The following is a 25,970-nucleotide window of genomic DNA, read 5'->3' as shown; positions in this document are numbered from 1 at the left end:
TTTACTGCTGATTGGTGGGATGCTATCATTTTTAGACATGGAAGGTGTCGAGAGCATGTTGTCTGAGACCAGCACTTATTTCTTGAACCGTAAAAGTCTGAAAAGAAGGCATGATATCACTCTACAAGGAAATTATCTGTTACTCCTTAAAGAAGGTTGTGGTGCGAAAAGAAGCTCCAGTATGCTGTGTATTCAGAAAGCCTCAGCTTGAAGTCATTGATCTTTTCAGTTATATGCATCTCATCTATGATCTCAAATAAAAATGATTTTTTCTCTCAAAGTGAGACAAAAATTTTGTCTAGAAAAATGAGACGACATTTTAATGAAACATCTTGGTACTCAGAAACCTCACTTCCTTTTTATCTTGGTGGCAGAGACAGTCCTAGTTGTACTGGTGGATACCCCTTTCAGGGCATAGCCTGGCAAACAGCTTTGAATGGAACACGCTGCTGGCACCTAACTCTAGCAGCCTCCAGCTGCTCGCTCCTACTCTGGCACTGGGCGTTTAACTGTGCCAGCACAGCATTTGTGCAGCTACATTGCAAACCAGATCAAGGAACTGATCCAAAGACAAATAACTTCACCAGAATTATTTTTTTTTAAATTCAGATCAGTTCCCTGATGTCAGCCACCAACCAACTGCATAAACCTTTGTGCTGGCACGGCAAAGGGAAAACCTGTTGCAACAGCCTTAAGAGTGGCAAAGAGCACAGCCAATGCTACTTGCCACTTATCATTCACACTGAAAAGATATTGGATGTCAATTAGCATTCTTTTCAAAGCCCATACAAGACAGTCTGTCAGAGGCTGCAAAGCAAGAAGTTAGATGTTTCTAAGACTCTAAGGGATAAGAAAATGCACATCTAGTCAGTATGCACAATAACATGCACACGCAAATATGATCAGTTGCGATAGCATATGAATTAACTAATGACAACAAAGTGAAAGATTCCACCCACCTCTTTGTCACAAAGTAGGTAACTTTTCAGAACAATTGGAAGCAACCCAATACTACAGTTACAGTCATGGTGAGACACCTGCTTTTGATTAGAAATTAGTTGCCTATAATAAAGTCCCCAAAGCAAACCAACACCCTCCCCTCCCCCTTTCTGGAATCACAAAAGTGAACCAATATGATACTGAACTCAGAAAATCAAGGTTTTTCCAAGCAACACTGGAATGAAAACAGAAACACCGATCAGCTTTCAGGCTGTTCTTTAGAACAGGATTCAGCTACACCCAGCCTATCAAGTATCGATCTCACCCCGCCACCCGGGCAAACCACACAGAAAAACACCTTAAACTCGGGGGAACAGAAGACAAGAGCATTTGAGGAACTCTAAGCAAGGCACGGCTTTGAGATGGAGATAGTACGCTTTAATAAGCTTAACCGCCACAGTGGGATCCACCGGCCCAGAACACCGACACACGCCCTCCCTCCGCAGCTCTGGCCCCCACACCGCGGGGCAGGGCAAGGCCGGACGGCGGCAACGTCCCCCCGCCAGCCCCGCACCCGCCCGCCCCGGCACCCCGACCTTTCTGCCCCGCTTCCCGGCCCGGGGCAGCCCCAAGGGTATCCCCAGCGCTAGAGGCCGACGGTGCGGCTACAACGGCGGCCGGGCGCCGCGGGCCCCGGTCCCCCAGACGGCGGAGGGACGCCTACCTTAACGGCTACTTCCGGGGCCGCGTCGACGGCCAGGGCAGGGGGGGCGGCGGGCGGCGCCCGGAGGTGCAGCACGGCGTCGCGGCTGGCGAGCACAGCGGCGCGCTGGGAGCTGCCCTCGGCCTCGGGCTCCGAGTCGGGCTCCGAGTCGGAGCCACCGTAGGAGGCGAGCGCGGCGATAGCCGCCGACATCTTGGCGCGGGGGATGATGGGACGAGCAGGTCCTGGCAGCTCGGCGGAGCTCGCCGTGTCCCTTCCCCCGCAGAACGAGCGGGGTGGGGCTGCACCTTAGAAGGTAGCTCATTAAAAGGGAAAATACGCTCTAAAGGACAAATTATGGTCTTCTGTGGGATATACAGGCGTTTGAGGGGGGAATCATCTCCCTTTGCTGTTGTTGGCGCTTAAACCTTTCAGGACTCCCGGGCGGGACTACAAGCTCCAGCATGCAAGGCGGCCCCGGCCGGCCCGGGCTCGGCCCCGGGCCTAGCGGGCTCTGCGGGGGGGACGGCCCGGCGGCACTGGTGCCGTGGCGGGGATGCCGCCGTCCTGCCGCCCGGGCGGAGGAATTCTATGGCGCCGCTCGTGCCGGGGAGACGAGCGCGAGGGGCAACTTCCCGCTGCCCGTTCCCGGGGAACGCGTGCTGGCCGATCACAGGGGCGCGAGCCCGACCGCTCGTCCGCGCCCGGCGCCGCGCTCCCTCCCGTTACGGCCTGTCACGGGCGCTTGGGGTTTCCCCCCGCGCTCGCCTGCACCTTGCGTAACGGCAAGGGAAAACACTCAACAGAGAGTGAGCGCGGTGGCTCCTGGGCGCCCGCCTCCTCCCGCACACAAAGGGTTTTCGCCATCTCTTCGGCAGAGACGCGGCAGCGGAGCGGGCCGCTGCGCAGCCGGGGAGCCCGGCACCCCGCAGGGCTGCCGCCCGCCCCGAGCAGGGCCGGGCCCGGGCCCGCCGCGCCCCCAGCGCACGCCCCCCCGCTCCCACCGCCTCGGCCCGGGCAGCCCAGGGGCGGGCTGTGCCCCAGGGAGCCCCGCCCTCCTCGCTTGATTGGCCGCCAGCAGCCGGCTTTGGCTACGTCACAATGGCGGGCCCCGCCCGGCCCGTGCTGGGGAGAGGGAGCCGGCGAGCCGGACTGTACCACCTGCCGCCCGCGGGGTGGGGTGGGCTCGCTTCGCCTCCCCTCCCCTCCCTCACGTCGTGGGGCTGGGGGGCGGCGGCGCATGGACCAGCCCGAGCATCGTGCAGGGGGGGCCGGGTCCGGCCGCCGGGTAAACAGCCCTGCCCCCCTGCCTGCCTCCCTCTCTCCCGCCTCGGCGCGCCGGGAGAGGCCCCTCCCCCCGCGCGCGCACACACACACACACACACACACGCGCTGTCCTGTGTCTATTGTGAAGCCTTCGGGGGAGCTCCGCGCCGCCGGCGGGGCCGCACGCGCCCCCGCCGCCTCCCCCCGCTCCCAGCCCCGGAGCCGCCGGCCGGCCGCGGCGCGCGCGGAATGGCAGGCGCCGCCTGAAGTTCCAGCGCCCCAACGGCCGCGGGGGCAGCGCGAGGCGAAGGCGGAGGGAGGGGCTGAGGCGAGCGGCGTGAAGGTGCGAGGCGAGGGGAGGCAGCGCACGGGAGCCGGGCCGGCCAGTAAGTGCCCCGCACCCTTCCCTCGCGGCCCCTGGGGCGGGCGGGACCGGCCCCCGCCGCCGAGCCCGCGCCCCCGCTCCCCTTCCCCGGCGCTGCGAGACGTGCCTGCCCCACAAAGGGACCGGCCCCCGCCAGGTGTTGGCCCCCTCCCCTTTGTCCGTGCCCGTGCGGGGGGCGGAGGGGCGGAGGGAGGGAAGCACGTCGCGGCCGCGGAGCCCCGCGGAGCCCCCCGTCTCCCCGCCGCCCCCGCTAGCAGGGGCAGGAGGGGGCGTGTTGTGAGGCGGAGGAGCGCAGGGGGCCGCACTTGTGCCGGAGCGCGGCGCGGCGCTTTCCTTTCCCTCTCCGCGCCGCCCAGACCGCTCGCCCCGTGTGCCCGTACCCGGCGAGCCGGCGGCGTCGGGATCGCCCGGCGGGGAAGGTGGGGCCGTGCGGGGCTGGGGTCAGCGGGCAGGCGGCCCGGGCGGGGGGCGGCGGGGGTGACGTCAGCCGCAGCCAGGTGCGAGCGGCTGGCGCCGGGCCGGGGTGAGGTGAGGTGAGGTGCGGTGAGGTGCTCTCCGCTCCCCGCCGGCCGCCGCCGCGCCGTGGGGGTGACTGGGGCTCGGGAGGGCAGAGGTGGGGAAGGGCGGCGGGTTTGCCGTTCGGAGGCGAGGGGATTCGATCCAATTCACGTCAGATCTGCCCGCTGGAACACTGCTACCATTGTTAGGCTGGCTTGGAGATCGTGGCTGGCTGGGAGCAGGAGAAGCACGTAGGTTCCAACTTCTCCGGCCAGCAAAACGCCTTTCTCGGCGCCCGCTTCACTCGCGGACAGAATAAATAGAAAGTACAGAGCGCTGAAGGGCTAGCTTTAATGCCAGGTATATGCATTGCGTGCGCTTGCACCTGGAGCAGTACATTGCCATGACTTCCTTTCATGCTGCATGTGCTTTCAGAATTACAGTGAACATACAGTGACATCTAATTGTGACACAGTGGCATTTAATCAGATTAAATGCTCTAGTTTGATTTTTCCACCCTTTTCAGTAGTCACGGTTTTAAACAAATGCCTTAGCTTGAGAAGATATAACTTGGATTCTTCTTGAAAAAATGATGGAATAAACGTAAGGGCAAATAGAAAGTGTTCACAGCATGGAGTGGAGCAAGGTGCTGCGTTTAGATCCGTTTTATTAAACACGGACATGCCTCTTCTTTGTATGCTAAGATCAGGATTTTAGGTAAAAGTCCCACATTTTCAACACTGAGACCTTTCTTTTGTTTACATCTCCAACAGCTGAAATACCCTACATTTAACTAGCATTTCATATGGCAATGAGTTGATTTTTTTCTTAAATATGTGGATGATGAATCTGTAAGTAAGGAAAGCTATGTGGTGCTTCACATGAATCATTGCTTGTTAATATAAAAAGTGGATCTTCCACTGCAGTCGATTAGTTTATTGGCTGTAATTGTTAGTTGATTCCATATGACTGCATTGCTTTTTCTCTTGGCATGCAGATGCTGGGTCTTGTCTGAAGTTGAAAGGTGCACTTCCTGAAAAGTGAAATATTTCAAGATCTATTTGTGCAACTAGTCTGTGATATTTTATCTGGAGAATTGTGTTGAAAATGATTAAACTAATTCTGCTTTGTTATCCTTGAATCTGAAATGTTTGATTGACAAAGCTTTGATAGTTTGCTTAAGCATGTTCAGCTACGTTGTGTCCAAGCATCCTAGATTGCTTGCCAGTAAAATTTAATAATTTGAGATTCTAGATGCTTTCATTATAGAACCTATGAAAATCACTTACTGGTTTAAATTAGTTGCCTTTCTGGTACCATCAGGCTAGTATATAGACAAGCACACAAGAAGGCATTTAGTGGAATGCCATCTGAAGTTTCTCTTTGCTTAAATTGTAGCAAAGATTAATTTTTAGCAAGCATGCGGATGCCATTTTTGAATATGAAATACTGACTTGACTACGCTTTAAAAGTGTAGATGGGTAATACACATGGTTATCTAAAGTCTGGTTTTATTGAAAAAGCTGAGGAATTGCTGCTCATCATTTGTGTCAAGATATGTTAACACATAGTGACTATTAATTGAATATTTGTGAATTCAAGAAGGGGTTGATTGGTATAAAACAAATCAAGAGAGTGATACAGGTTTCTCATTGATTATTGTATGCTGTAAGTATGTTCTTTTTTAGTTGAGTTCCAGTAAACGTATTATGTGTTGGATGCTGCTGGTTCTGAAGGCAGACTGGAGTAGTGGGTGGAAGATGATTTGGGTTACTTGGCTTTTCTTTCCATCCAGCTTTTCCACTGCTGTTTTTCCGTGCAGTCGCTTTGCCTCTCTTGCTTTGATTTCTCCAAAGGAAGATAAAAATGTTCCGCTTTGTACAGCACTTTTGCATGTAAAAAAGGCCTTTTGGCACCTGTTTGTTACTACTCCCGATGGTGACTACTGTATCAAGTATTACCATGTCTTCCTTTTTTCCCCAGGTGAAAAAGCAAGAAGTATTTTAAAAGAGTAGTTCCTTGAGCAGTATAAGCCTGGCTTCTTACCCTTTTTTTTTCTTTTTTTTTTTTTTTTTTTTTTTAAATCTCACGGGTGATTGTAACCTCTAATGGAATTTTTTTTTCCTGTTTGAAACATTTATAGTCTCATCCTTTTGTGGATCATCTAATGTCTAATAAGGTCTTAATGCATGCTGCAGCCTTTCCCTTGGTCAGGACACTGATAGCATCTTGATTTCATGAACTTAGCATTTTCTTAGGCAATTATCTTTGAGACCTTTACCCTTCTGTCAAATTTGATTGAATTCAGCCATCCAGTTTCCAAGTGGGGGACCTCCCCCCCTTCCTGCATGAGAGTGATTTCCTTAAAAAGCTGGAGTAAAATATATTAAGTTTTAACTCAACATTTCACAATTTTTCTTTCACTTCAGTCTTTTCTTCCCTACAGTAGGTAACAAAATCCATTTCCCTGTGCTTTTAATGTGTTTTATCCTACTTTCTTTTCCCTTTAGTTGCTCTTTCATTTTGTTCTTTTTTGTTGCTTTCCATGATGGATGTGCTTTATCTCATACCCTGTATTTTCTGTTGGTTTTTCTTCCCCACAGATGATGCATATAGTCCCGCTTGTTCTATTTTTTCTATGTATTTTTTTTAACACTCTTAAACTGCTATCAACCCACTTGCATATACACTCACTTCTCGTCCACCAAGATCTGTAAGTCTGCAGTTTGGAGGGAAGAAGGAGGAAAAAAAAAAAAAAAAAAGCCAGATACTTGTCAGACAGAGGATTGAACTAAAATATGAGGCTCTATTGTCTGTGGGAAGTACAGAGTTTGAAAGAAAAAGAGGTTTTTTTCCTTTGTTCCTATGCTTTTGGCTGCTGAGAAAAGGTATCACGATGGAAGTCTTATCACATTACTGTTACTGCGTTCAGATTGGGCCTTTTTATAACCTTCTGCTTGTGTGTCTGATGCATCTTAATGTAGTCTATTTAATTTAACTGCTTGGAGAGTGAAGCACCTTTTATAACTCATGCTCTGCTTTTTCTACCACCTTGGAGCCTCTGACTGCTTCAAGGGTGATAATAACCCTTTTCCAGTTTTTGTTTTTTTGGACTATGTCCCGGATTCTCGAAGATATCAAGGCGCCAGATTGCAATAGGAGTTCTGTGTTCCAGTACATCTGTGAATCAGTCTCTTAAGTTTTTTTGGGAGGGATCTTGAGGTCGTCTGACACAGATTACAGGCTATATATTTCATGTTTACAAGACATGGTTTCAAAGAAAAAAAGATATGGGATAAGACTGGAACAACTTAGACTGTCATACTTATTTCAAATGACTTTGCAAACAAAATAAATTTTTTTGCAGAGCCACCTCCTCCCTAGAGGTCAGAAGCTGTGTAGCCTCTTCCAGCTACTCAAGTGCTTATGCAGTGCTGTGACCTGCATCTTATAACACAAGTTGAACAAAGAATGTGTCAGAGAGGCAGCAAAACATTTAATTATAGACCTCCAGGAAAATAAACTAATTAGCATAATTAGAAATTCTCATATGTTTAATATTGGATTTCTTAATTCTCTGAAAAATGTTTTTTTTAATCAGTTAAAGGACAGAAAATGTCATCAAAAGTATATAAATTTCTAAAAATATATTTATTAATTTAGGTGCCTATATTTTTGGGGAGGTGGGAAGCTAAATTGAATGCCAGCTTACTTATGCTAGTGTGTGGGTGTAATAAATAACCTTATACACACAAAGAACTACAGAATAACAAAGGTAGTTACATTTTAACAAAACACTTAAGGAAGAGCAGAAATAATGGGTATTTTTCAATGAGTTTATACCTTGCTGTTGATTAACTTTTTAGTTAGATGCTATGGTTGCAACATGAATTTAGTCTTCCGACAGCAGACTTCATACAGAAGTAGATTATTACGAATGCCATAACTTTCTGACAGTTAAAACTTATTAAAAAACAGGACTCTATTCTAAAGCCAGGTGGGGTTTTTTGGCATCTAATAAAAGGCATTAAATTCTGTTGAAGCGTTTCTTATAGCTAGGGCATTTGTACTGTTTTTTTCCCTTTTTTCCTGCTCTGTGGTAAGGTGCATTCATTTACTGGGAGTATTAATAGAGTCTCTGTTCTCTATCTGGCTCTTGTTTTCACAAATGTGGAGAACCTCAATGTACTTGAGTCCAGTTTGGTAGAAATTGGTCAATAGATTTTAAGTTACCAAAGGAGAGCTTCCATCAAATACTCTGCAAGTGATCTCGTAAACTTTGTTTGCATAGGAAACGGGTTGGAAAATTGTTGGGCGCTCTTAAAGAATAAACATGCACACCTAATTCTCATCCCTTACAGTCGCAAAGACTGATGGTAGACTCAGTACTAACTAGTATTACTAATGTAGTTAGTACTGCTTCTGCAAAGACAATTGTGCCTTGCTAATCTGCTAGGGGTTTTGATTGCAGTAATAGCATAGCAGGTTAACTTTTAGTATAGTTCTAATTTACATATACTTTTAAAAGGTGTAATTGAAGGTTCCTCACACCAGGCTATTAAATAAAGAAGTCATGACGGGAGAGGTAAAATATTTTAATGGGTCACAAAAATCTCTGAGTGGAAATAACAGAAATAAATGTTAAGTTATAGGAGGCTTAATGTTTTGTCTTAAATCAGGAGCTGTTCAATATTTTCTATTAGTCATCTGTAGAATTTGATTTATAAAGTAGCAGTATTTACTGAGGATTCAAAACTGTTTAATCCAATTCAGAAATACTGGAAAGGTCACCTGAGAAGTCTAAGCAAGCTGTGTGAAAGGACAGCAGGATGACAGGTAAAACTGATTGTTGGTATATGCAAAAAAGTGTGTTTTGGAGGCAGAAAATAAGATACCATTTATATGTCTTAAAAGTTCCTAAATTAACAGTATTAATGTAACAAGAAAATTTGGGCATCATTGCAGTTTGCTGAGGTATCATTACCCAATTTATAGCTGTAATCAGAAGTGGGGAAAAAAGCATAGAGAAGGAAATGCCATTCTATACAAATTCCTTAATTCTTATCTGCTATTCAAAGTGTGTTAACTGTCAATTAGTTTAAAAAAGATAAATCACAGTATTGTAGAGAGTTTGATATGAAGGATATGGCAGAGTTTTTTCAAGGGATTGAAAAGATTGGAATTATTTACCCAAGGAAATGAAATGCAGATCAAACAAGTGAGGAGTGGGAAGTTATAAAATAGATGTGAATTTATGCTCTCCAATAGCAGATGTAAAAGAAGAAAAGTTGCATTCAGTAAAACACAATTTATTGAAGCCATGCTTTTTTGCAAGGAGAGGGGAACTGAAAATTTTTCCCTGCTTCCACTCAATGTACCTGTATTTCTCTTCATATATGTATGTATGTATCTGTCTATCTATCTGTCATTCAGTGTTAGACTATTTCTCTTGAATACACAGAACCAGCTTAAACTCCTTGCTTTATTTGCTTCAAACCAATAATTTGAACTTTGCTCTTTCTCATCAGAGATGACTGCTCAAATAAATTAATATTCATTGGAGTGAGGTGTTCTCAGTCTTCTGTAGCTGATATGAATTCTGTAATGTCTGGGCTTTAGAGTCATTTTCTGGCTGTTTGATGTAATGAACTTTTTTAGACAAAATTAAACAGTCTAAATCAGGGGGATAATGAGAGAAATTTTTACGTCAGCATGTTGAATATGGAAATGGCTTGTAGCATGGGGATGGCCAGTTTGAACAAAAACCATGGATGAAAATTGATGTTTGAAGTGAAGCTGTCTTAGGCCATCCAGCAAGCTTATAGTGAAGGTGTATGGCAAAGGAGCATGGGGGTCCTTTTTGGGGGTGGAGTCTTCTTTCAGATTAACCCTTTTATTTAGTATCAGCACTGCATAACAGGTGCATAGGTTATGGAAAATTGGAAGAGTGATTGACACTGAGGTACTTTACTGGTAGTACTTATGCTAAATACTTTATTACAGCGACTTGTCCAGCAGCACTCAGTTGCCACCTCTAAAGTAATGGCTATGGAGTGGCCAAAATCAAAGTTGTCAGCTATATTTCTACAACATGATACTGTTCATGGTTTGAGGGTCCAGAATCTTTTACCTTCAGGCACATTCAGGATGGTAATGTGGGTTCAGATAGATTGTCTGCCAGATCAGTTATACCAGATAAGCAGGGTCACTATTGAAGAGCCAGTGTTGGTAGCTGAGAGCAGTGTTCCACGAAAGATTCTCATCATAAGACAAAACAGCACCCTCCACAGTGATTTTGGCACAGACCTTCAAGTAATAAAAAAAGAAAATTAGGAAAATAACAAGTCATTTATAACTTGATAATATGTGTGAACTTAAGTAGTTCAACCAGCTCTTGTAAAAATGGCATGCAGAGTCAGCTTTTCAGTAAAAAAAGGAAATGCTTAACTTGTTAAATCTTGTTCAGCCACTAGCCACTGAATCTGTGTGCAGAAATGCTTAGAGAGGTCTTTTACGCTCAGTTGGTTCTGCCTTTTTGTTGATATTAAAGGAGAAGGCTGTGATTGACAAACGTTTCCAATTGTGATTCCATGTGCAGTTGTGAAACTTACTAGGCTTGAGAACACAACCAAAAATACAAGTTGAGTTTGTCATAGGTGCTCTTTCTTTGGAAGCCTCTCCTCAGGAACAAGGGCCTTACAAAAATTGTCTAATTTGTAGGGAGGGAAATCTCACTTTTGTGCCTCCCAGCTACCCGGTGTGGCAAATGTCAGTCTCTGCTGGTAATATAAGACAGTGATATTTATTACATCTTAATGCTCTGAGCAACCTGCTGCAGTTGATCCTGCTTTGGGCAACCTCAAATGTTCTATGATTATATGATCTTCATATCAGGAGGAAAAAATGTCTTACAAATAATTCAGGAGAAGTGATAGGTGGCCTAGACTGCTGTAGAGGCGGTAATGAAAGTTTCTGGCATTGAAGTCTGATCTGAACTTGCTCTTCTGAAAATACATCAAAAATGATACAACAAGTATTCAGTGTTGCAGGGATCTACATTGCAGATGAAGAATGGTGTTATATGCCAGAATACATACACATATCATTCATATACAGAATGAACTGACATTATTCCATAGTCTTGAAGATTCAAGACTATTGCGCTCTGGAAACTTCACATGTGTCTACTCACTTGAAACAATGCTGTCTGCATCCCCAGGTAAGACAACAGAATGCATTCTGTGGCTCTAGCTAGCATGAGTGGTCTATTAAAAGAAAAAATCTGAGTTACAAAGGAGTTAACAGTTTTTGTTTCCCATGGAAATGAACATCAAGCAAATCTACCTTCAGCAAGTTCCATGATACAGGAGGAGGTTCTGTACAATTCAGTCCTATTCTGTACAATTCTGTACAATTCAGTCCTAAAAGAATGTACTTTCTACCAGCTATGATGTTTTCAGTAATGGAAGTCAGATATTGGGGATTATCTGTGGCTAGCCTATCTAGCTTGACTTTTATCCATTCTACTTCTAACTATAAAAAAGATTTTACTTCTTTGTCTAGGAAAGGATAAAAAGTTTTATTAACAAGGAGAAAGATTTTTGTTCATACTATTTTTTCTTGTTGGAGGAGAATTGGACCTCTCTTCCATACCTGTGGCTACTCTGCTGATAAACACATTATTTTATTCCAGGATGACAAATGTACATGTCTTTAAGCTCTGCACAGGTTTGTATTCCTCCTATACAGTCATCTGTCCGATCTGCAGGAAAGCTCAGGGTGGGGCTTCATTACTAAAATCTTTACAAGTACTGTCAGTATTCATGAAAAACTTTGATAGTAGTGATATTATGTTGAAGGGGAAAAGGAACTCTTATGGCTCCTCAGTCCTTACCTGATACCTTATATACCAAACTCTCTATTGCAATTGAGGTAGATGGGATTGGTTCTTAAGATCTGCCATATTTGATAGATTCTTAAAGCACTAATATATTTATAGGCTGTCTTCTAGTAAGCTCTAGATTCCTCACAAGTTTACTATCTGCTTATTCATTAGAGATCTGATCAGTGTTGCCAAAAGATTATTCTCTTCAAACCTGTGGACCATCCCTTTGAGTGGCTGTTGATTTGTTTAATATAGCATAGCATGTTATACTTGGAATGACCTTCTTGTGGTGGATCAGTGTGGCCCAATGATGGGACATCTTAATGAATGTATATACTTTTGTGGCCTACAATTTTTCTTAACTCTGAACTTCTGACAGCAACTGAACGTGCTCTCTGCCTAGACCTTAGAGGGTTCCCATGGGAAATAGCCACTTAATGATTAGTGTTGTCCTAAAGCGATACTTGGTAAGAGGTTTCATGTAGAATAACCTATTGGTAGAGAAGAATCCTTGTTACTTTGAATACTTTCAGACTCTTGCCCTGTCACATAAAATAATCTCTTAATTCTGTCTTTTATCGTGCCTGGGAATACATTGAAAAGCAAAGCCATTTGTGTATAGAAACAAACTAAATGGGTCATCTTCTGTGTCTGAGTATTTTCAGAAATGTAAGCACTTTCCCCTAGCTCAGTGCTTGCATATGGGGCACTGGCTACCAAAGCTGAGTTTTGAGCATGAATGTAGCATCCAATGCTTTTTATGTGGTAAGAAGCAAATGTTTCAGTTTTTCAGAATCCCAAACCATATGCTTGTTGTAGATATTCTAGTCCATCCTTGATTATAATGAGCTGCTTTACTCATAGTTAGTCATTTTTCCTTTGAAACCTTCTGTATCATTAGAGAAAGAATCTTTTTAGCAAAAAGATTATTAAGCAAAGAGATAAGGATACCATTTTAAAATGGAGACAGCTAGAAAAGAAAACCATAAGAACTGTATGATGCAGTCATAAAACGTGTTGGATGTTGATTTACTGTTCTGGTTGTTGGTCAGTTTTTGTTCTGAAGTATGTTAGCTAGAGAGAGCTAAGGACTCTGCTTGATGGCAACCTAGAAGGCCGAGAAAGACTTTGAAGGACAGATTCTTCTCTACCTGTTTTATGTCTCCTTTTTCATGAATTCATAAGCTCGCGTTGCAACACTTTCAAACATGCACTGTAAGAGTTTTTAATCTTGGTTTCCCACCTTCCTCAAAAGTGACTTGCAACATGAGGCTTTTCATGTGTTTTTTCTGACTTGCAACTCACCTATATATTTTTGCAGGTTAGCAGTTTATGTTAATTTTCAATACATTAATGTCCATTTAAATTCCAAGACACATCTGTTAGCCTTATTTTTAGAGTACTTGGCTATCTCTAAGCTTGAGTTGCAGACAAAATGATAGATGGTTTTGATTTCATGTTGGAACACGAGCAACCCTTTGGACATTGTTTTTGAAAGGATTCTGGAGAAGCCTGATTCACCTGTACTTGGGAACAGTACTTTGATTCAAAAGATACACTTCAGAAAAATATATATTGTGTCAGGACCTTATTTCTGTAAGACTATAAGAATTTTGAAATATCTGGAGTCTTAAAGAAAATGCATGTTCAGTGCACAGAGTTATAGCCCTTTAAAAAGTGCAGACATTTGAGGATGCCCAAAACAGACAATGAAACGTTTGAATATAATGATGATAATCATGTTGTTGTTCAGATTGGTGGGTTTTTTTCCTAACTTCCTTAATGAAAAGTTTTAACTGATACATGGTTGTCTCACTGTAGTGCATGTATTAATTTTGGGTAGAATTATGCAAGCTTTAGAGATAAGATTTAATAAGTGACATGCAGATCAATTTAAAAACTAAAATTGTAACTTAATTTCTAGATTTAATTGGACAAAATGATGCTAATTACTGATATGTAATAATTTTTCTTTTGTTACAAATGCTGTGGGTTTTGTTATATAGATGTAATTACAACCGAGTGCCTCAAAATCACTTTTTATCCAAAGTTAGTGAAAGTTTATAATAAAAATGAAATATATTGTAAATATTACATATTTGTAAAGTAAAAGTATTGCTAATACTGTTTGTTATTGTGCATCTGTGAGGATTTGAAAAATATATTCTGTAATTAGTGGATACCTTAGGGAGAGAAATTTGTCTATTAAACATAGTTAGCTAGTGCATGGACTGGGGAGGTGAGCGAATGGCATCCAGTTTCACTCTGGTCCGAGGCCAATAAAAGCCAAAACTTAATACTTTCAGTGGACATGCTTGCGCATTATAAAGCTCATCATCAGAACTAGCATTAATACTACCACAGATAAACAAGGAGTAAATGGATCTAAATGTGCATTAGCTTCTTCTATTGCATTATTTAACTATTCTATAAACTGGCCACTTGTGTTCCAAACTTTCTATGTCAAAAGTACGAATTTGAGTCATACTCTTGCAAAGTCTTGAGTTTCAATTTTTCTTGAAACTGCATTCATTTTTAGCATATGAAGCTTATTATGGAAGTGTACTTTGAAGAATATCAACATGAAAACATATTTAAAAAAATATGGCCTTTAACAATTCCCCTCCTACATACACTGTTAATTGTTCTTCAGTTTTCGTGTGTCAATTATATGACAAGTTGTCTTTTGTTGATGAAATCAGAATTACATCATGATACAGGACTCCTGCTTAATAATTTTAGTGTGCTTCTGCTGGGATGCCACTTTCAGGCTTTCCTAAAGATTCAAAAACTAGTGCTCCAAAATCTCAGGTAACTAGTATGTATTATGTGGGAAAATAATTTTTGGTAAGTTTGATTAGCGTTGGAGAAATTAATGTACTTTCTTTAGTACAATCAGCAATATTAAGAAGATACCTTACTTGTCAGTAAACAGCTAGGAAGTTTCTCTTATTGAGTATGAAAACCAACCTAAAGCTCAGTAAGTTTAGAATTTATACTTTCAGTTAAATAGCTATAATTTATCAAGTATTCATAGAAAATAATAATCATTTTAGTCCTGTTTAATACACAGTGTGTTTCATTCCCTCTGCTGCAGCTTGGATTTTCGTCAGAAAGTTGCAGAATGAAATTAATGCCTGTCAACTTGGTTGAGACTTAGGCACGTTCTCATCTCTTCCATGTAACATGCATGAAAATGAAAAGAGAGAGAAAGTGGTTTGGCCTTGTTTTAGTGCTAATTGAGACACAGTGTGTCGAGTATATGAGACTTTGGGATAGAAAACAGAAACTTCAGGGACCTTGTTTTTCAAGAAGAAAGTGGTGGGTCGCTAGGCTTTAATCGGGGAACTGCAACTGAATATTACTGGTTGTGGACCTTATAGTTTAAAAAAGGTGTCAGCTGCTTACTGCTTTGGACTGTTGTTGCGAACGGAGTGAGGGTGCACTTCACTCATAAGAGAGAAGTAAAAATACAGTTTATTGATCTAGACTAGAGAGTTAACAAAGTTCAATGCGACAGTGATTTAACAAGATTCGATGGCAAGGTACACTTGATTAGCTACTGCATAGAGGACAGGGTCAGACAAAACTGTCAGGGAGACCCTCCTGTTGAGTCACGAGGTTTGGAAAAGGATCCCCTTGCTTTCTAAACTCCTTCTCAGAGAGGAGTCTAGGTGCGGCTAGATCTAATCCTAGTCCCAGACTTGGCCAGTCGTTTATATCTAAAGGATTATATGTGCGCAATCAATCCTTTATATCACTTAGCTAAGATTTCAAAGTTTAGCATGCTATTAGTCACTTACTGAGGATCTGTTGCAGCAAGGATTCTCTCAACCTTGAGGAGTAACCTTGAGAGGCGTCCCTGCTCCAGGGGAGATCCTGGTGTGCAGCCCGCTGCTGTGCAGGAGAGCTCAAAGGGCTCTTGGGCTGCTCCTGTTTATGGGGGATAAGATGATTGACCCATAGTCATATTTGCATGCCAACCACAGATTTTAGTTTCTTTGGTGGGCGCATCGCACAATAGCCCTAGGCTATTGTGTTGTTATCTGTCTCCTGAATCCACTTTGAGCCGATGCAGCCATCATGACGAAATGCATCCATTACTATCACCACTGGTGGTTATCACCTGAGCACGGTTGCAGGAGATAAAGGTCAGGGGTGGGGGAAGCACACCGTCACACCTGTGGCTAAAAATTGTCAGGCAAATCATCAGTCCTTGATGTTTTGTCCTGTTTAGTATCTACCTACTTTTTTCTAACAAAATGAAAATAACAATGTCAAACTTCCTGAGAACATACATTTTTTCTTTATTCAGTTTTTAAGGATGTTGTCTGTGTTCTGAGTTTGTAACATTTTTTGTTGTAATAACAGAGAATTTTAGAAAGTTATTAAAGGAAATACAGAAAGGCTCTCTGGAGGATTGTATTGTGTGTCCTAACCACTGAGTCATACAGTAATGCTTGCTCTTTTTCTGCTATTGTGAATCTTGAATTGTTTTGTGGTTAGTGGAACAACTGCAAAGGGAAGGTGAATAGTTTTCTAATTTGTGTTTGTCTATAGTGTATCTTCAGTATATGTATTCTCCCCCACGGGAAGTAAGAGATATGCTTTTGAACTCCCAGAAAGCCAAGGAAGATGTTTCTGCTTCGTAGGGGACAGACCTAATATCAAAGATGGGCACCCTCTCTCCTGGCCACATTTTGTAAGAGAAAATAAGGATATCTGCTTTATTCTTTGAAGGAATGAATGTAAACAGCTGTGTTCGTCTTTAGTGGATAAAGAAGCTTGCCTATAGGTTTAAATCTGACAGATGAAATCTAGAAAAGGGGTGGACTATAAAATTCACTTGTCTTTACTGTCATCCATAGATTTCTTTAGATTATACCCTCTCCACATCATACTGTATGAGGGTAATCTAGAAGCTTAAATGAGGATTCTTCGGTGAAAGGCAGTCCATGCCACCATGGGCATAGGATGGGGCTGAGGCAGTGCTGGCTCATTTCTAGACACCTTGACAGCTCTGGAGAGCTGTCTTCAGCTGTCCAGGTAGACATACTGTAAATGTTTTATTAGATCTAGGCTTTAATGGTATGATCAGATTTGACCGAATGGTATATAATGCAAAGTTGCTTGACACAACATGTAGATAAAAGCAAGCTGGGTTTTTTGTGTGAGAATAAAGCTGTCTATGCAGTACTGAAAAAAATGTACCTTTTAAATGAAAGCTGACACACTTACATCTGTGGAAATGGAGTCATAGTGTCTCTTTCTTGGTACATTTCTTAGAAAAATGAAGTATGCCTGAAAATAAACACTGGTGGTGTTTTTGGTTTGGTTTGTCTTTTTTTTTAATACCTTCCCTCCTCCTGATATTTCAGTATTGAGCGAAGCAAAGTTGCTAGATGCATTTTGGATAATCTAAGTTTGTTTTATAGCATATTAGTAATCTTGAATGCTCTTTGGGGACAGGCAATAAAAATGAAGCTGACCAGTAACTGTCATATCATGGTTTGGTAGGGAAATAACAAAATAACAATTGGTAGAATGTGGAATCATGTTTCATGTGTGAAGAAACTTCTCTCCCTCACCCACACTCTAGTCTCAGAAAGATCATGTTCTGTCTTGGACGTGTGAAGTTTAAAGTCACACCATTTTCCCCTCAATCATCTAAATATGGCACCTCCATAAGTGCTGATTTACTATCAGCTTTTTTATTGCAACGGAGCATGAATTTATGAAGGTGACCTATTTCTATAGGCAACAGAGAAACTTTGAGCAGAAAAATCAACACCTATCAGTGTTGTTCCACCATTTTCAATGCCTGATATCCTTAATCTCTTCTCCCTGAATCTGGTGGTGTGCTGTAAACCTCCAATGCTGTAAGGTAGCTAATAAGACTGTAAATAGAACTTTTTCTTAAACTAGCAGTTTTCAAGCCTTTTTCCTGGAAGCTGCTGAGTTTCTGTTTACTGCAGTTTGAGAAACACCGGCTTGGTTTGTCTATCCTGCTCTGTTGTACCTCTGCGCATACCCACAGAACACAACTGAGAATGAGGAATGCAGAGAGGCAATAGGTTCACTGTCTGCTCTCAGTGGAGAAAGGAACGTACCTAAAACTGTTGCTTTTCTAAAGGGCAGTGATGAGTTTCCCTTAGAGAATGCCGGCTAATGCCTTTCTTCTCACCTCAGAGCTTTGCCATCCATGGTCTGTCACACCTACCAAAAATGGCCCCAGAGAGCACCTTATCTGTAGGGGGTCACCCCTTACAGTATGCTTCAGTCCAACATTAAAAGCCCCTCAGATTGACAGCTGCTGTCATGGAGAAAGAGATCGCTGCAGATGATGTGTGACTGCTGCTTTTTAAGAGCAGAAGAACCTTCAGTCACTTTAACGTTCTGTTGTGACATGTACATAATGGATATTTCATGGAATTCATAAGTTACTCTTTGTCAGAACATTTTGAACTTCAGGTATTAGAAACTAATTGAAGTGAACGTTTCACTTCGGCCCTTGCCGACCTCTGCAATCCACATTACTGCTTGAGATAGTAGTTGCATTCACTCGGCCGTTAAACAACTTCTAAAGCTCTACTCTCTGATCTCAAGAGTGTAGTTTTCTTAATGGGATTTATTTGAAGGTGGCCATAAAAGAAAGACAACAGCTACTGTCAGAACTATTAAGAAGTAGTGTGCAATGTGAACAGGCTAGTTTAACTCACTCTTAAATACAATTCTTCTAGATTCTCCTAAAAATAACTCTCCTCCAAACAATAAAAATTGACATAAATTGACAGCATGTTTTAGCAGACATCGACAAAATGTGGATTTCTGCTTTTTAAGCTTTTACATAAAAAATGTAAGCAAACAATAATTTCAACTCTTCTTAGTAGATGTTGTTGCCATATTACACTGTCCTTGTCTGTTTTTTGTGTCAGATGAACACTAGAAAGAAGCATTTCATTTGTCTTCTGATTTTTTTCCTCATCTTGTCATTCTCTTTTCTTCTCTTTTCTACAAAATTGCAATGTTTTACTTGCTGAGGTAGTATCTAGTTTGAGCAAGAGACAACAGCCTCAGTTGTGGGATAAGTTACTGTTTGCAGTTCTTGCCTTTTCGTTCCTTGCTAAGTGAACTGTTAACTAAAATGCTTTGTTCTCTTCTTGTGGTGGAGGTAAGTCTTCTCTGCATGATAAACCAGAATGATGACATGCAGGACTTTTTTTAATGTGTAGATATCACACACAAGGCTAGGCAAGTAAATGTATTACGAACTCTTACAGCAGGTGTCAAGCTATGCTGATTTACCTTGGTGAGTCACTTTCATGCGAGTATGTGAAACGTTTAATCATTTTAACAGCCTAAATAATGAGTTGTAAATTAAAGATGTTGTTTGGAATTTTTTTTTTCTAATTGCTATAAATTGTAATACATTATTTTCTTTCCATCGTTATTCTAGTTGTAAGGCTTACCACTTTTTCAAACATTTTAAAGGTAGGAGTGCTCATAAGATGTGTTATACTGTGCTTATTTTCATAAGCATGAGTTCATCATTATGTACCTAAGCAAAAAACTGCATTTAATAGCAGCTGAATTTTAAACTGAAAGCTAGAAATTTGTAGCAAGATCAAGGGGATAGCAAAGGAATCATGTTTTGATGAGTAAATTCTAGAATATAAAGACAACAAACATTTTGTTTTATTTGTAATAACTAGTATAATTTAAAGAGCTAGGGATATGAAGGGAAGGTAAAATTTACTGTTGGAATTTTGAATTCCTTATGTCACATATTAAAAAATAATTTTTTTTTGTTTAAAATTATTAGCCACTTTCATACATGTGGGGTATTTTGGGGGGGAGGTTGTTTTTACATTAGGCTTTGTAAAGCTTGCTCAGGAGAGAAATTTTTAGCTAACTCAATGCATTTGTGTATACCTAGGAATTGAGAAAATACCTTTCTAAACAAAACTTTGCAGTTACTGTTAAAAAATTTTTGCTTCTGCTTTCATTGTAATTCTAGGCGGAACTGTATTTAGTGAGAACAAAATAAAGCCATAATCCTGAGTGGATTTTTTTTTTAATTGTAACAGTTTATTAAAATAAAGATACACAAGTTCGGAGACACCAGTCATCTTTGGTGATAGGAGATGTGTGTGCGAAATCCTAAAGGATTTCTGTGTGACCATTCACAACTATGATAAATATCATGTAACAGCTCATAGCATTTATAGTTGTTATAATGAAAGCCAAACAGAATTTTTAGAGCTTCTCTGCTCTCTTCAAAGCCTGGGCAGCAGTGTTACTAAGCAAGAAAACTATTTGGTTTCATTCTATTATTGTCTCAAAACTGGAAGAAACCAGTAACTAGAAATGAGGTTTAACAGGTGGAAAAGAGGATGTGGAAAAGTAGAGAAATTACTAGCATGAACAGTGAGCAGTTCCAGGATCATGTGCGGCACTTATGTTCTGAAAGAAATTTGCTCAGGCTCCCAACTGAGTCTTAAAAATTCTGCCACCAAATTAAAGGAAACCTCAAGTGTTGCTGTTGTCTGCAATAATAGTCTTACTTCTGGATATTGCTAAATCACCATTATAACACATAATTTATGTGGGTATCTCAGGAAACAATTTTTAAAGTATTACAGCTTTTTTGAATGAGCCAGATTTAGCAAAATAAAATATGGTCTTGAAATGTACTAAGATGGTGTACAAAATAAGCTCTTCACTCAATTTGTTCTACCCTTATATGTCAGTTGGCATGTTCAAATGAAATCTTGTCTGTCTTTCAATAAACTTGTGTTTTTTACAAAGAATACATAATTCTTCCAGTTAAATGCAGCTTAATATTTTCTTGCTTGCCAGTGTAGTTGTTTCTTTCCCTTGGTAGTTATGAGAAGATTTCAAAGTGGAAAGTCAGACTAAACATTGTCATACTCCTTTTCTTTCCAATTACAGACTATGGATACAGCAGTCTTGTCGCAAGATGAAAAAATTGGGTTTAAGGGCCTCTTGTGCTGTCACAACCACTTAGCTTTCTAGCATAGGTGGGGTGTGGGTGGGGATGGGATGGGGAGATTTCCAAGTTCTTTTCCCAAGCCTGCTGTGATAGGTCTTTGGGAAGAAAATGGATGACTACTAGAGAAGGAAAAAAAAAAAGTAAGAGGCGAGTGAAAACTTGTAGCTGAAAAACCACACCCCCCCTTCACCTCAAAGGCTGAAACAAGAACACAGACTAGTCAGTCACGCTTTGAATCATTTTATTTGACATTTGGTTGTATTTTCAAATTGTGTTTTATCTACTTAATTTCTATTTCTCCTTGGAGAAGAGCTAAACCTGACAAGTGATGAGGAGGGGCATATGACCACTGTCATACCAATTTGTCCTACTTACATCAAGAAGACAACAGTTTTGAAAACATGAGGAAACTCCTGTTGCGGTCAGTCTTCCATGTGTGCAAAACAGGAAGATTTTAGGTTCTTTTCAGCATGGAGTGAGAGTGATTATGTTCATAGTTGTGTGTGATCACATCCTGGTGTGATGGAGGTGCAAGATGTATGGATGAATGGGATCAATAGATGGCATCTGTGATGGCACAGAAGTTAATCACCAAGATAAGATGGGTGAAGCAGTGCAGCAAGAAACTGTAAGGAGGAGTTAGGAGGAGTTAGATGGAACAGAAAAAAAAGAAGCATTTGTGATTTTTGAAATACTTACTGAGTTTGAGGGGCACTGGAGGCTTCTGTGTGATTTTCTCCTTTAGGAAAATTCACTTTAAAAACTGCCCATTTTTCTCTTAAATTATTTAAAGCCTTGACCCTTTTGAAATTGGTAGTAATCTTAAGGGTTTTTTTAATGATGCATTGAATGTTGATAGAGAGCTTTATATATATTGTATACACTGGGAAGAGTTGAAGTTAATGAGAAAGCGGAGAGGGATTAAAGGATATATGGTGTACTTGGAGGAGGAAGTGAATCTGGGAGCTGGAAAAGGGAGAAAGGAAGATAAATCTGGTGTGTAGATAAACAATTTTGGAAAAAGTAAAAGGTGAAGGAGCTTTGGAAGAAAGCTCTAATATGCTGATATGTACATTTGAGAAGAAGTAGAGAACAGCAGTAAGGGAAAGGAAAATACCTTCTGGGAAACAAAATCCTGTATACAAATATAATTGGTGGAAAATGTGACTGAAAACAGGAAGTGGAGGGAGAAAAGCAAGTAGAAACAAAAATACTACGGATACAGAGGATCAAAGCACATATCCATCCTAAATCAAGAGCTCATTTAAGAAAACAGCTGAATTTACAAACAGTCTTAAAAAAATATGAGGCAGGAAGAGGAATATGGGATACAAAACTACGTTAGGCTACAGCTTGAGGTTAGAAACCCTATGCAGATCTGAAAGGCGTGTAGGTATTAGTAGAGCTTCTTTATGGGCCATATTTGTTTTATGCAAACGAACATCTAGACAGGCAGACTTAATACCTTGTTAGCCATTGTCATTCATCCTATAATCTTAGAATATCAGTTAGGTTTTCATCTTGCCTTCTGGCAGATGCTTTCTTCTTCAAAGATAGCAACACAAGATTTTGAGGAGCCAGTTATTTAAGTGTGGGTATGAGGCTTCAGTGCCTTATGTTATGCTTGGCTGAACAAGCTAACAATCTGCACAAGGCCTCAGCAATGTCTGGTTTTAAGAACATTATACAATCTGAAACTTCATGACTAACTTAGGCTAATATCATGTTGTATAAAATTCTTGCAGTGTTGACACTGAACTTGAGGCAGGAACCCTGTCTCAGTGTCTCTTCTATGTCCGTATTTTGAAAAGGTATGGATTTTATATGGATGTAATATTTTAAGTAGGCTCAGTGAGTTTCAGAAATGTGCTTGTAAGAATGTGGATTGTCACGAAATTCTTGAGGTACCAATTTTGTTAGGCAGCCCCTGCTGATGGTTCTTGCATTCATGTCACCCTGCAGTTGTATGGTCTTACAGTAAGTGGGATTGAGTACTCATCCAAGGTCTTTTTGGTTTTGTTTGCTGGATTATGTTTTATTTGTATTAATTTTCTGATCTTCTCAGACAATTTTACCTGCATGCTGGAGGTAGAAGGGTGGGGGAAGAAACTGCAGGATTTCTGTCTGTGCTGCTTAAAAAGTGGCTATCAAATTATTACCTAAGTATTCATTATAGATTTATGCAAAACTTTGCCAAGAATTCTCTTCAAATCTATTTCTGCAGTTCTGAAATCATGGGGGCTTTGCAATTGATTTCAATAGCATCAGGCTCCTTATAAAAAGAAGTGGATTGGAGAAGCTGGGTGGCTGGAGGGAATTCCTGAGGTTTCTCTTTCAAGACACAAGTCTTTTTTTCTTTTCCATTGTAATCACAGTTTGCTTAGTTTTAAACTAGCAAAGTAAGAAAATAAGGCATCTGTGTACGTTTGGAATTGGACTTTGCGTATCAGTTGGGCTTTTGTCAGAAATAATTGTTATGAGTATTCCACACAGTTATAACATTCTTTCTAAAATCATAGCTGTTAACTATCCTTATTCTTCTTAAACTCGGAATGTTTTTTGGAAGAAAATAATTCTGGCAAATATGTTATTCCAAGCTAGAGATGCCCTATTCTGTGAATCCCTTAAATTATCTTCTTAATTTTAAGGGCAACATTATGGATGGGGAGGCTTTATTAATGAACTTGAGGATGAGGGAGTTTGGAATAAAATAGGCAGTAAGGGTGATAGTTAAAATGAAATGAGATTTTATGCTATCAGTTCTGTAAGGCAGTAGAAGGAGATTCTTCTAAAATCAAATAAGCAGTTTGCATGCATAAGTTAGTTACCAGTAATCTGATGCCATGTCAGACAGACTTCTGTAATTGTTTATTTTTCCAGAAGAATGAAATACATAGTTTGTATTTAAGTTAATGTGGGGTGGTGGGCAGGGGGAAGTCCATTTTGCATTACATTCATCTCACAAAATAATCTTTTAATATAGCATCAGGACTGGTTTAGTTCAGACCATTTCTTTGTATGTTATACACTTCAGGTGAAAGGACACATTCTATTTTAGTGGTGATTCCAAACTTCCTTCCCATTTCATTTTGTATTGAATAAAACTACTTTAAGGGGAGATAGTCCTACAATTCTTAGATAATTGTCATAGTTCTAGGAAGATTAGGTTTGTTTTTCTAGATCTGCCTCCATCTATTCTTTTAAACCCTTAGCCGTTTTAAAGTCTTTTCATAAGACAAAATGTCATGGTTTAACCCCAGTTGGCGACTAAGCACCACGCAGCTGCTCACTCCCCCTCCCCCCTCCCCCCTTCTGGTGGGATGGGGAAGAGAAGCTGAAAAGCACAAGTAAGAAAGTTCTTATCTTGTGGGCTGAGATAAGAACAGTTTAATAATTTAAATAAAATAATATTATTAATAATAAATTGTAATGAAAAGGAAAGTAATGAGAGAGAGAGAGACAGGAACAAAACCCAGGGACAAAACAAAAAAACCCCAATTGATGCAACCTCTCACCACCCGCTGACGGATGCCCAGCCCATCCCCGAGCAGCGATCGCTGCCCCCTGGCCAACTCCCCCAGTTTCTATACTGAGCATGATGCCATATGGTATGGAATAGCCCTTTGGCCAGTTTGGATCAACTATCTTGGCTGTGCCCCCTCCCAGCTTCTTGTGCGCCCAGCAGAGCATGGGAAGCTGAAAAGTCCTTGACTAGTATAAACATTACTTAGCAACAACTAAAACATCAGTGTGTTATCAATATTATTCTCATACTAAATCCAAAGCACAGCACTAGACCAGCTACTAGGAAGAAAATTAACTCTATCCCAGCCAAAACCAGGACACAAAACCATAGACGTGATGACTAGGGACTTAACTTTATCTAGTCCAGACTCCTGCTCAACTCGGAACTACAGCCAGCTAAGCAAGGCCAGGTACCTTTGAATGAGTCTTGAACACTTGGGACAGTGGAGCTTCCACAGGCTCCTCTACGACCTGTTTCAGCCCTGCACCACCCTCCTATTGAGGAATTTTCTCCAGAAGTCCAGTCTGAACGTTCTGAGTTGGAGTTTATGGCCATTCACTTTTAACTGTCTGCTACTACCAAGAAGAGTTTGGCTCCACTGTCTTTGTAACTCCTGTGCAGTAGTTGTCATTTGCTGTTAATAAATTCCTCCTGAGTCCTTTTGGTCAGACTGAAATGGTCTAGCTCCTCCAGTTTCCTTGGAGGCTGTGAGTTCTCAGTCCCTGACCATCTTGGGGGGGATCCTCTCCAGCTTCCTAATAGTCTTTTTGAAATGGAAACCCCAAACCAAAAAGAGTATTCTAAGTATTGCCTTACTAGTGCCGGATTAGAGGGGAATGGTAACTTTTTTTGCTCTGTTTGTTCTTGTTTCTGTCTTGTTCTTTTTCTTCCTAATACAGCCCAGCGTGCCATTTGCCTTATTTGTGATGAAAAAGCATTGTTGACTTGTCTTCAGCTGAGAGTCCATTGTGAGTCCTTCTCAGCAGGGCTGCCACTTGGCCAGTCAGCTGTCAGCCTGTACTGATGATGTGTGGAGCAACTCTGCCTCCTTGTACTTACTGAACTTCACAGTTTCAGATGACTCACTCCTCAAGTTTCTCCATGTCCTTCTTTTTACTGTTATACAATGAGTTTGGTTGTGTGTGTGGTGTGGGGTTTTTTTTGGTTTTGTGTGTGGTTTTGTTTTTGGTTTTGGTTTTGTTTTTTTTTACCGTGTCAAAACAGGATCAGAGCTAGATGTTCTGTACAACTCTGCTTACAGTCTGTGGTAATCTGAAGACGACTCAGGAATCAAGGACTCATCAAAGTGAAAAATGTCCCTGAACATCTTGAATGCCCAGTCCTCAAAGAAGAGCTTTTTTAGATTTTTATCTTAGGAAAAAAGGCCAAATTTCCAAACTTTTAAATTAAAGAGAAAACGAACATTTCTATTTTAATTTTCATCTTTGTAGTGGTGAGAAGTTATTGCTACTGAACAGTTGTAGTGGTGTGCCTGAAATTTCTTAGTAGCAGCAGTAGCAGTGGTTACACAGTCACTTTGACACGGTATTCATCTGTGTTGGCCTTCAAGGATGTCATCCCAGTAGACTGTCCATCCATATACTACGTGTTGAATCTGTTTCATAGATTAATAAATACCTCCTTTTTGGGCATGTAAATACCAGCAGCTTTCAAAGGAGGAGAAATGGACAGACTTTTCAAAAGTAATGGTACAGTCACATTGTGAGTATCTGCAGTAAAACCTGCTTTATACCC

At 41.3% G+C, this 25,970-nt stretch overlaps 2 protein-coding genes across 5 annotated transcripts in view; one reads left to right on the top strand and one right to left on the bottom strand.

The window, feature by feature from the left end:
* Nucleotides 1-2,527, bottom strand: part of CDC40 (cell division cycle 40) — a 44,218-nt gene extending 41,691 nt beyond the window's left edge. The window contains exon 1 of the mRNA XM_072855672.1: nucleotides 1,664-2,527. Within this exon, the coding sequence (XP_072711773.1) occupies nucleotides 1,664-1,855 (192 nt within the window). The 5' untranslated portion in view covers nucleotides 1,856-2,527. The remainder of the gene's footprint in view (nucleotides 1-1,663) is intronic.
* Nucleotides 2,528-2,780: 253 nt separating this feature from the next.
* WASF1 (WASP family member 1) overlaps nucleotides 2,781-25,970 on the top strand; it is a 106,347-nt gene continuing 83,157 nt past the window's right edge. For 2 of the 4 annotated variants that reach the window (XM_072855651.1, XM_072855650.1), the window contains exon 1: nucleotides 2,783-3,294. The gene's annotated coding sequence lies outside the window, so the exon portion shown is untranslated. Of the gene's footprint in view, nucleotides 3,295-25,970 lie in introns of all 4 variants that reach the window. The other 2 variants (XM_072855655.1, XM_072855652.1) reach the window with 2 other exon arrangements.

The sequence above is a fragment of the Ciconia boyciana genome, chromosome 3, assembly GCF_034638445.1.
Source record: "Ciconia boyciana chromosome 3, ASM3463844v1, whole genome shotgun sequence".
NCBI classification, from domain to species: Eukaryota; Metazoa; Chordata; class Aves; order Ciconiiformes; family Ciconiidae; genus Ciconia; species Ciconia boyciana.
Note: the sequence above shows the minus strand (reverse complement) of the source record. Positions and strands in the feature narration are given on the sequence as shown.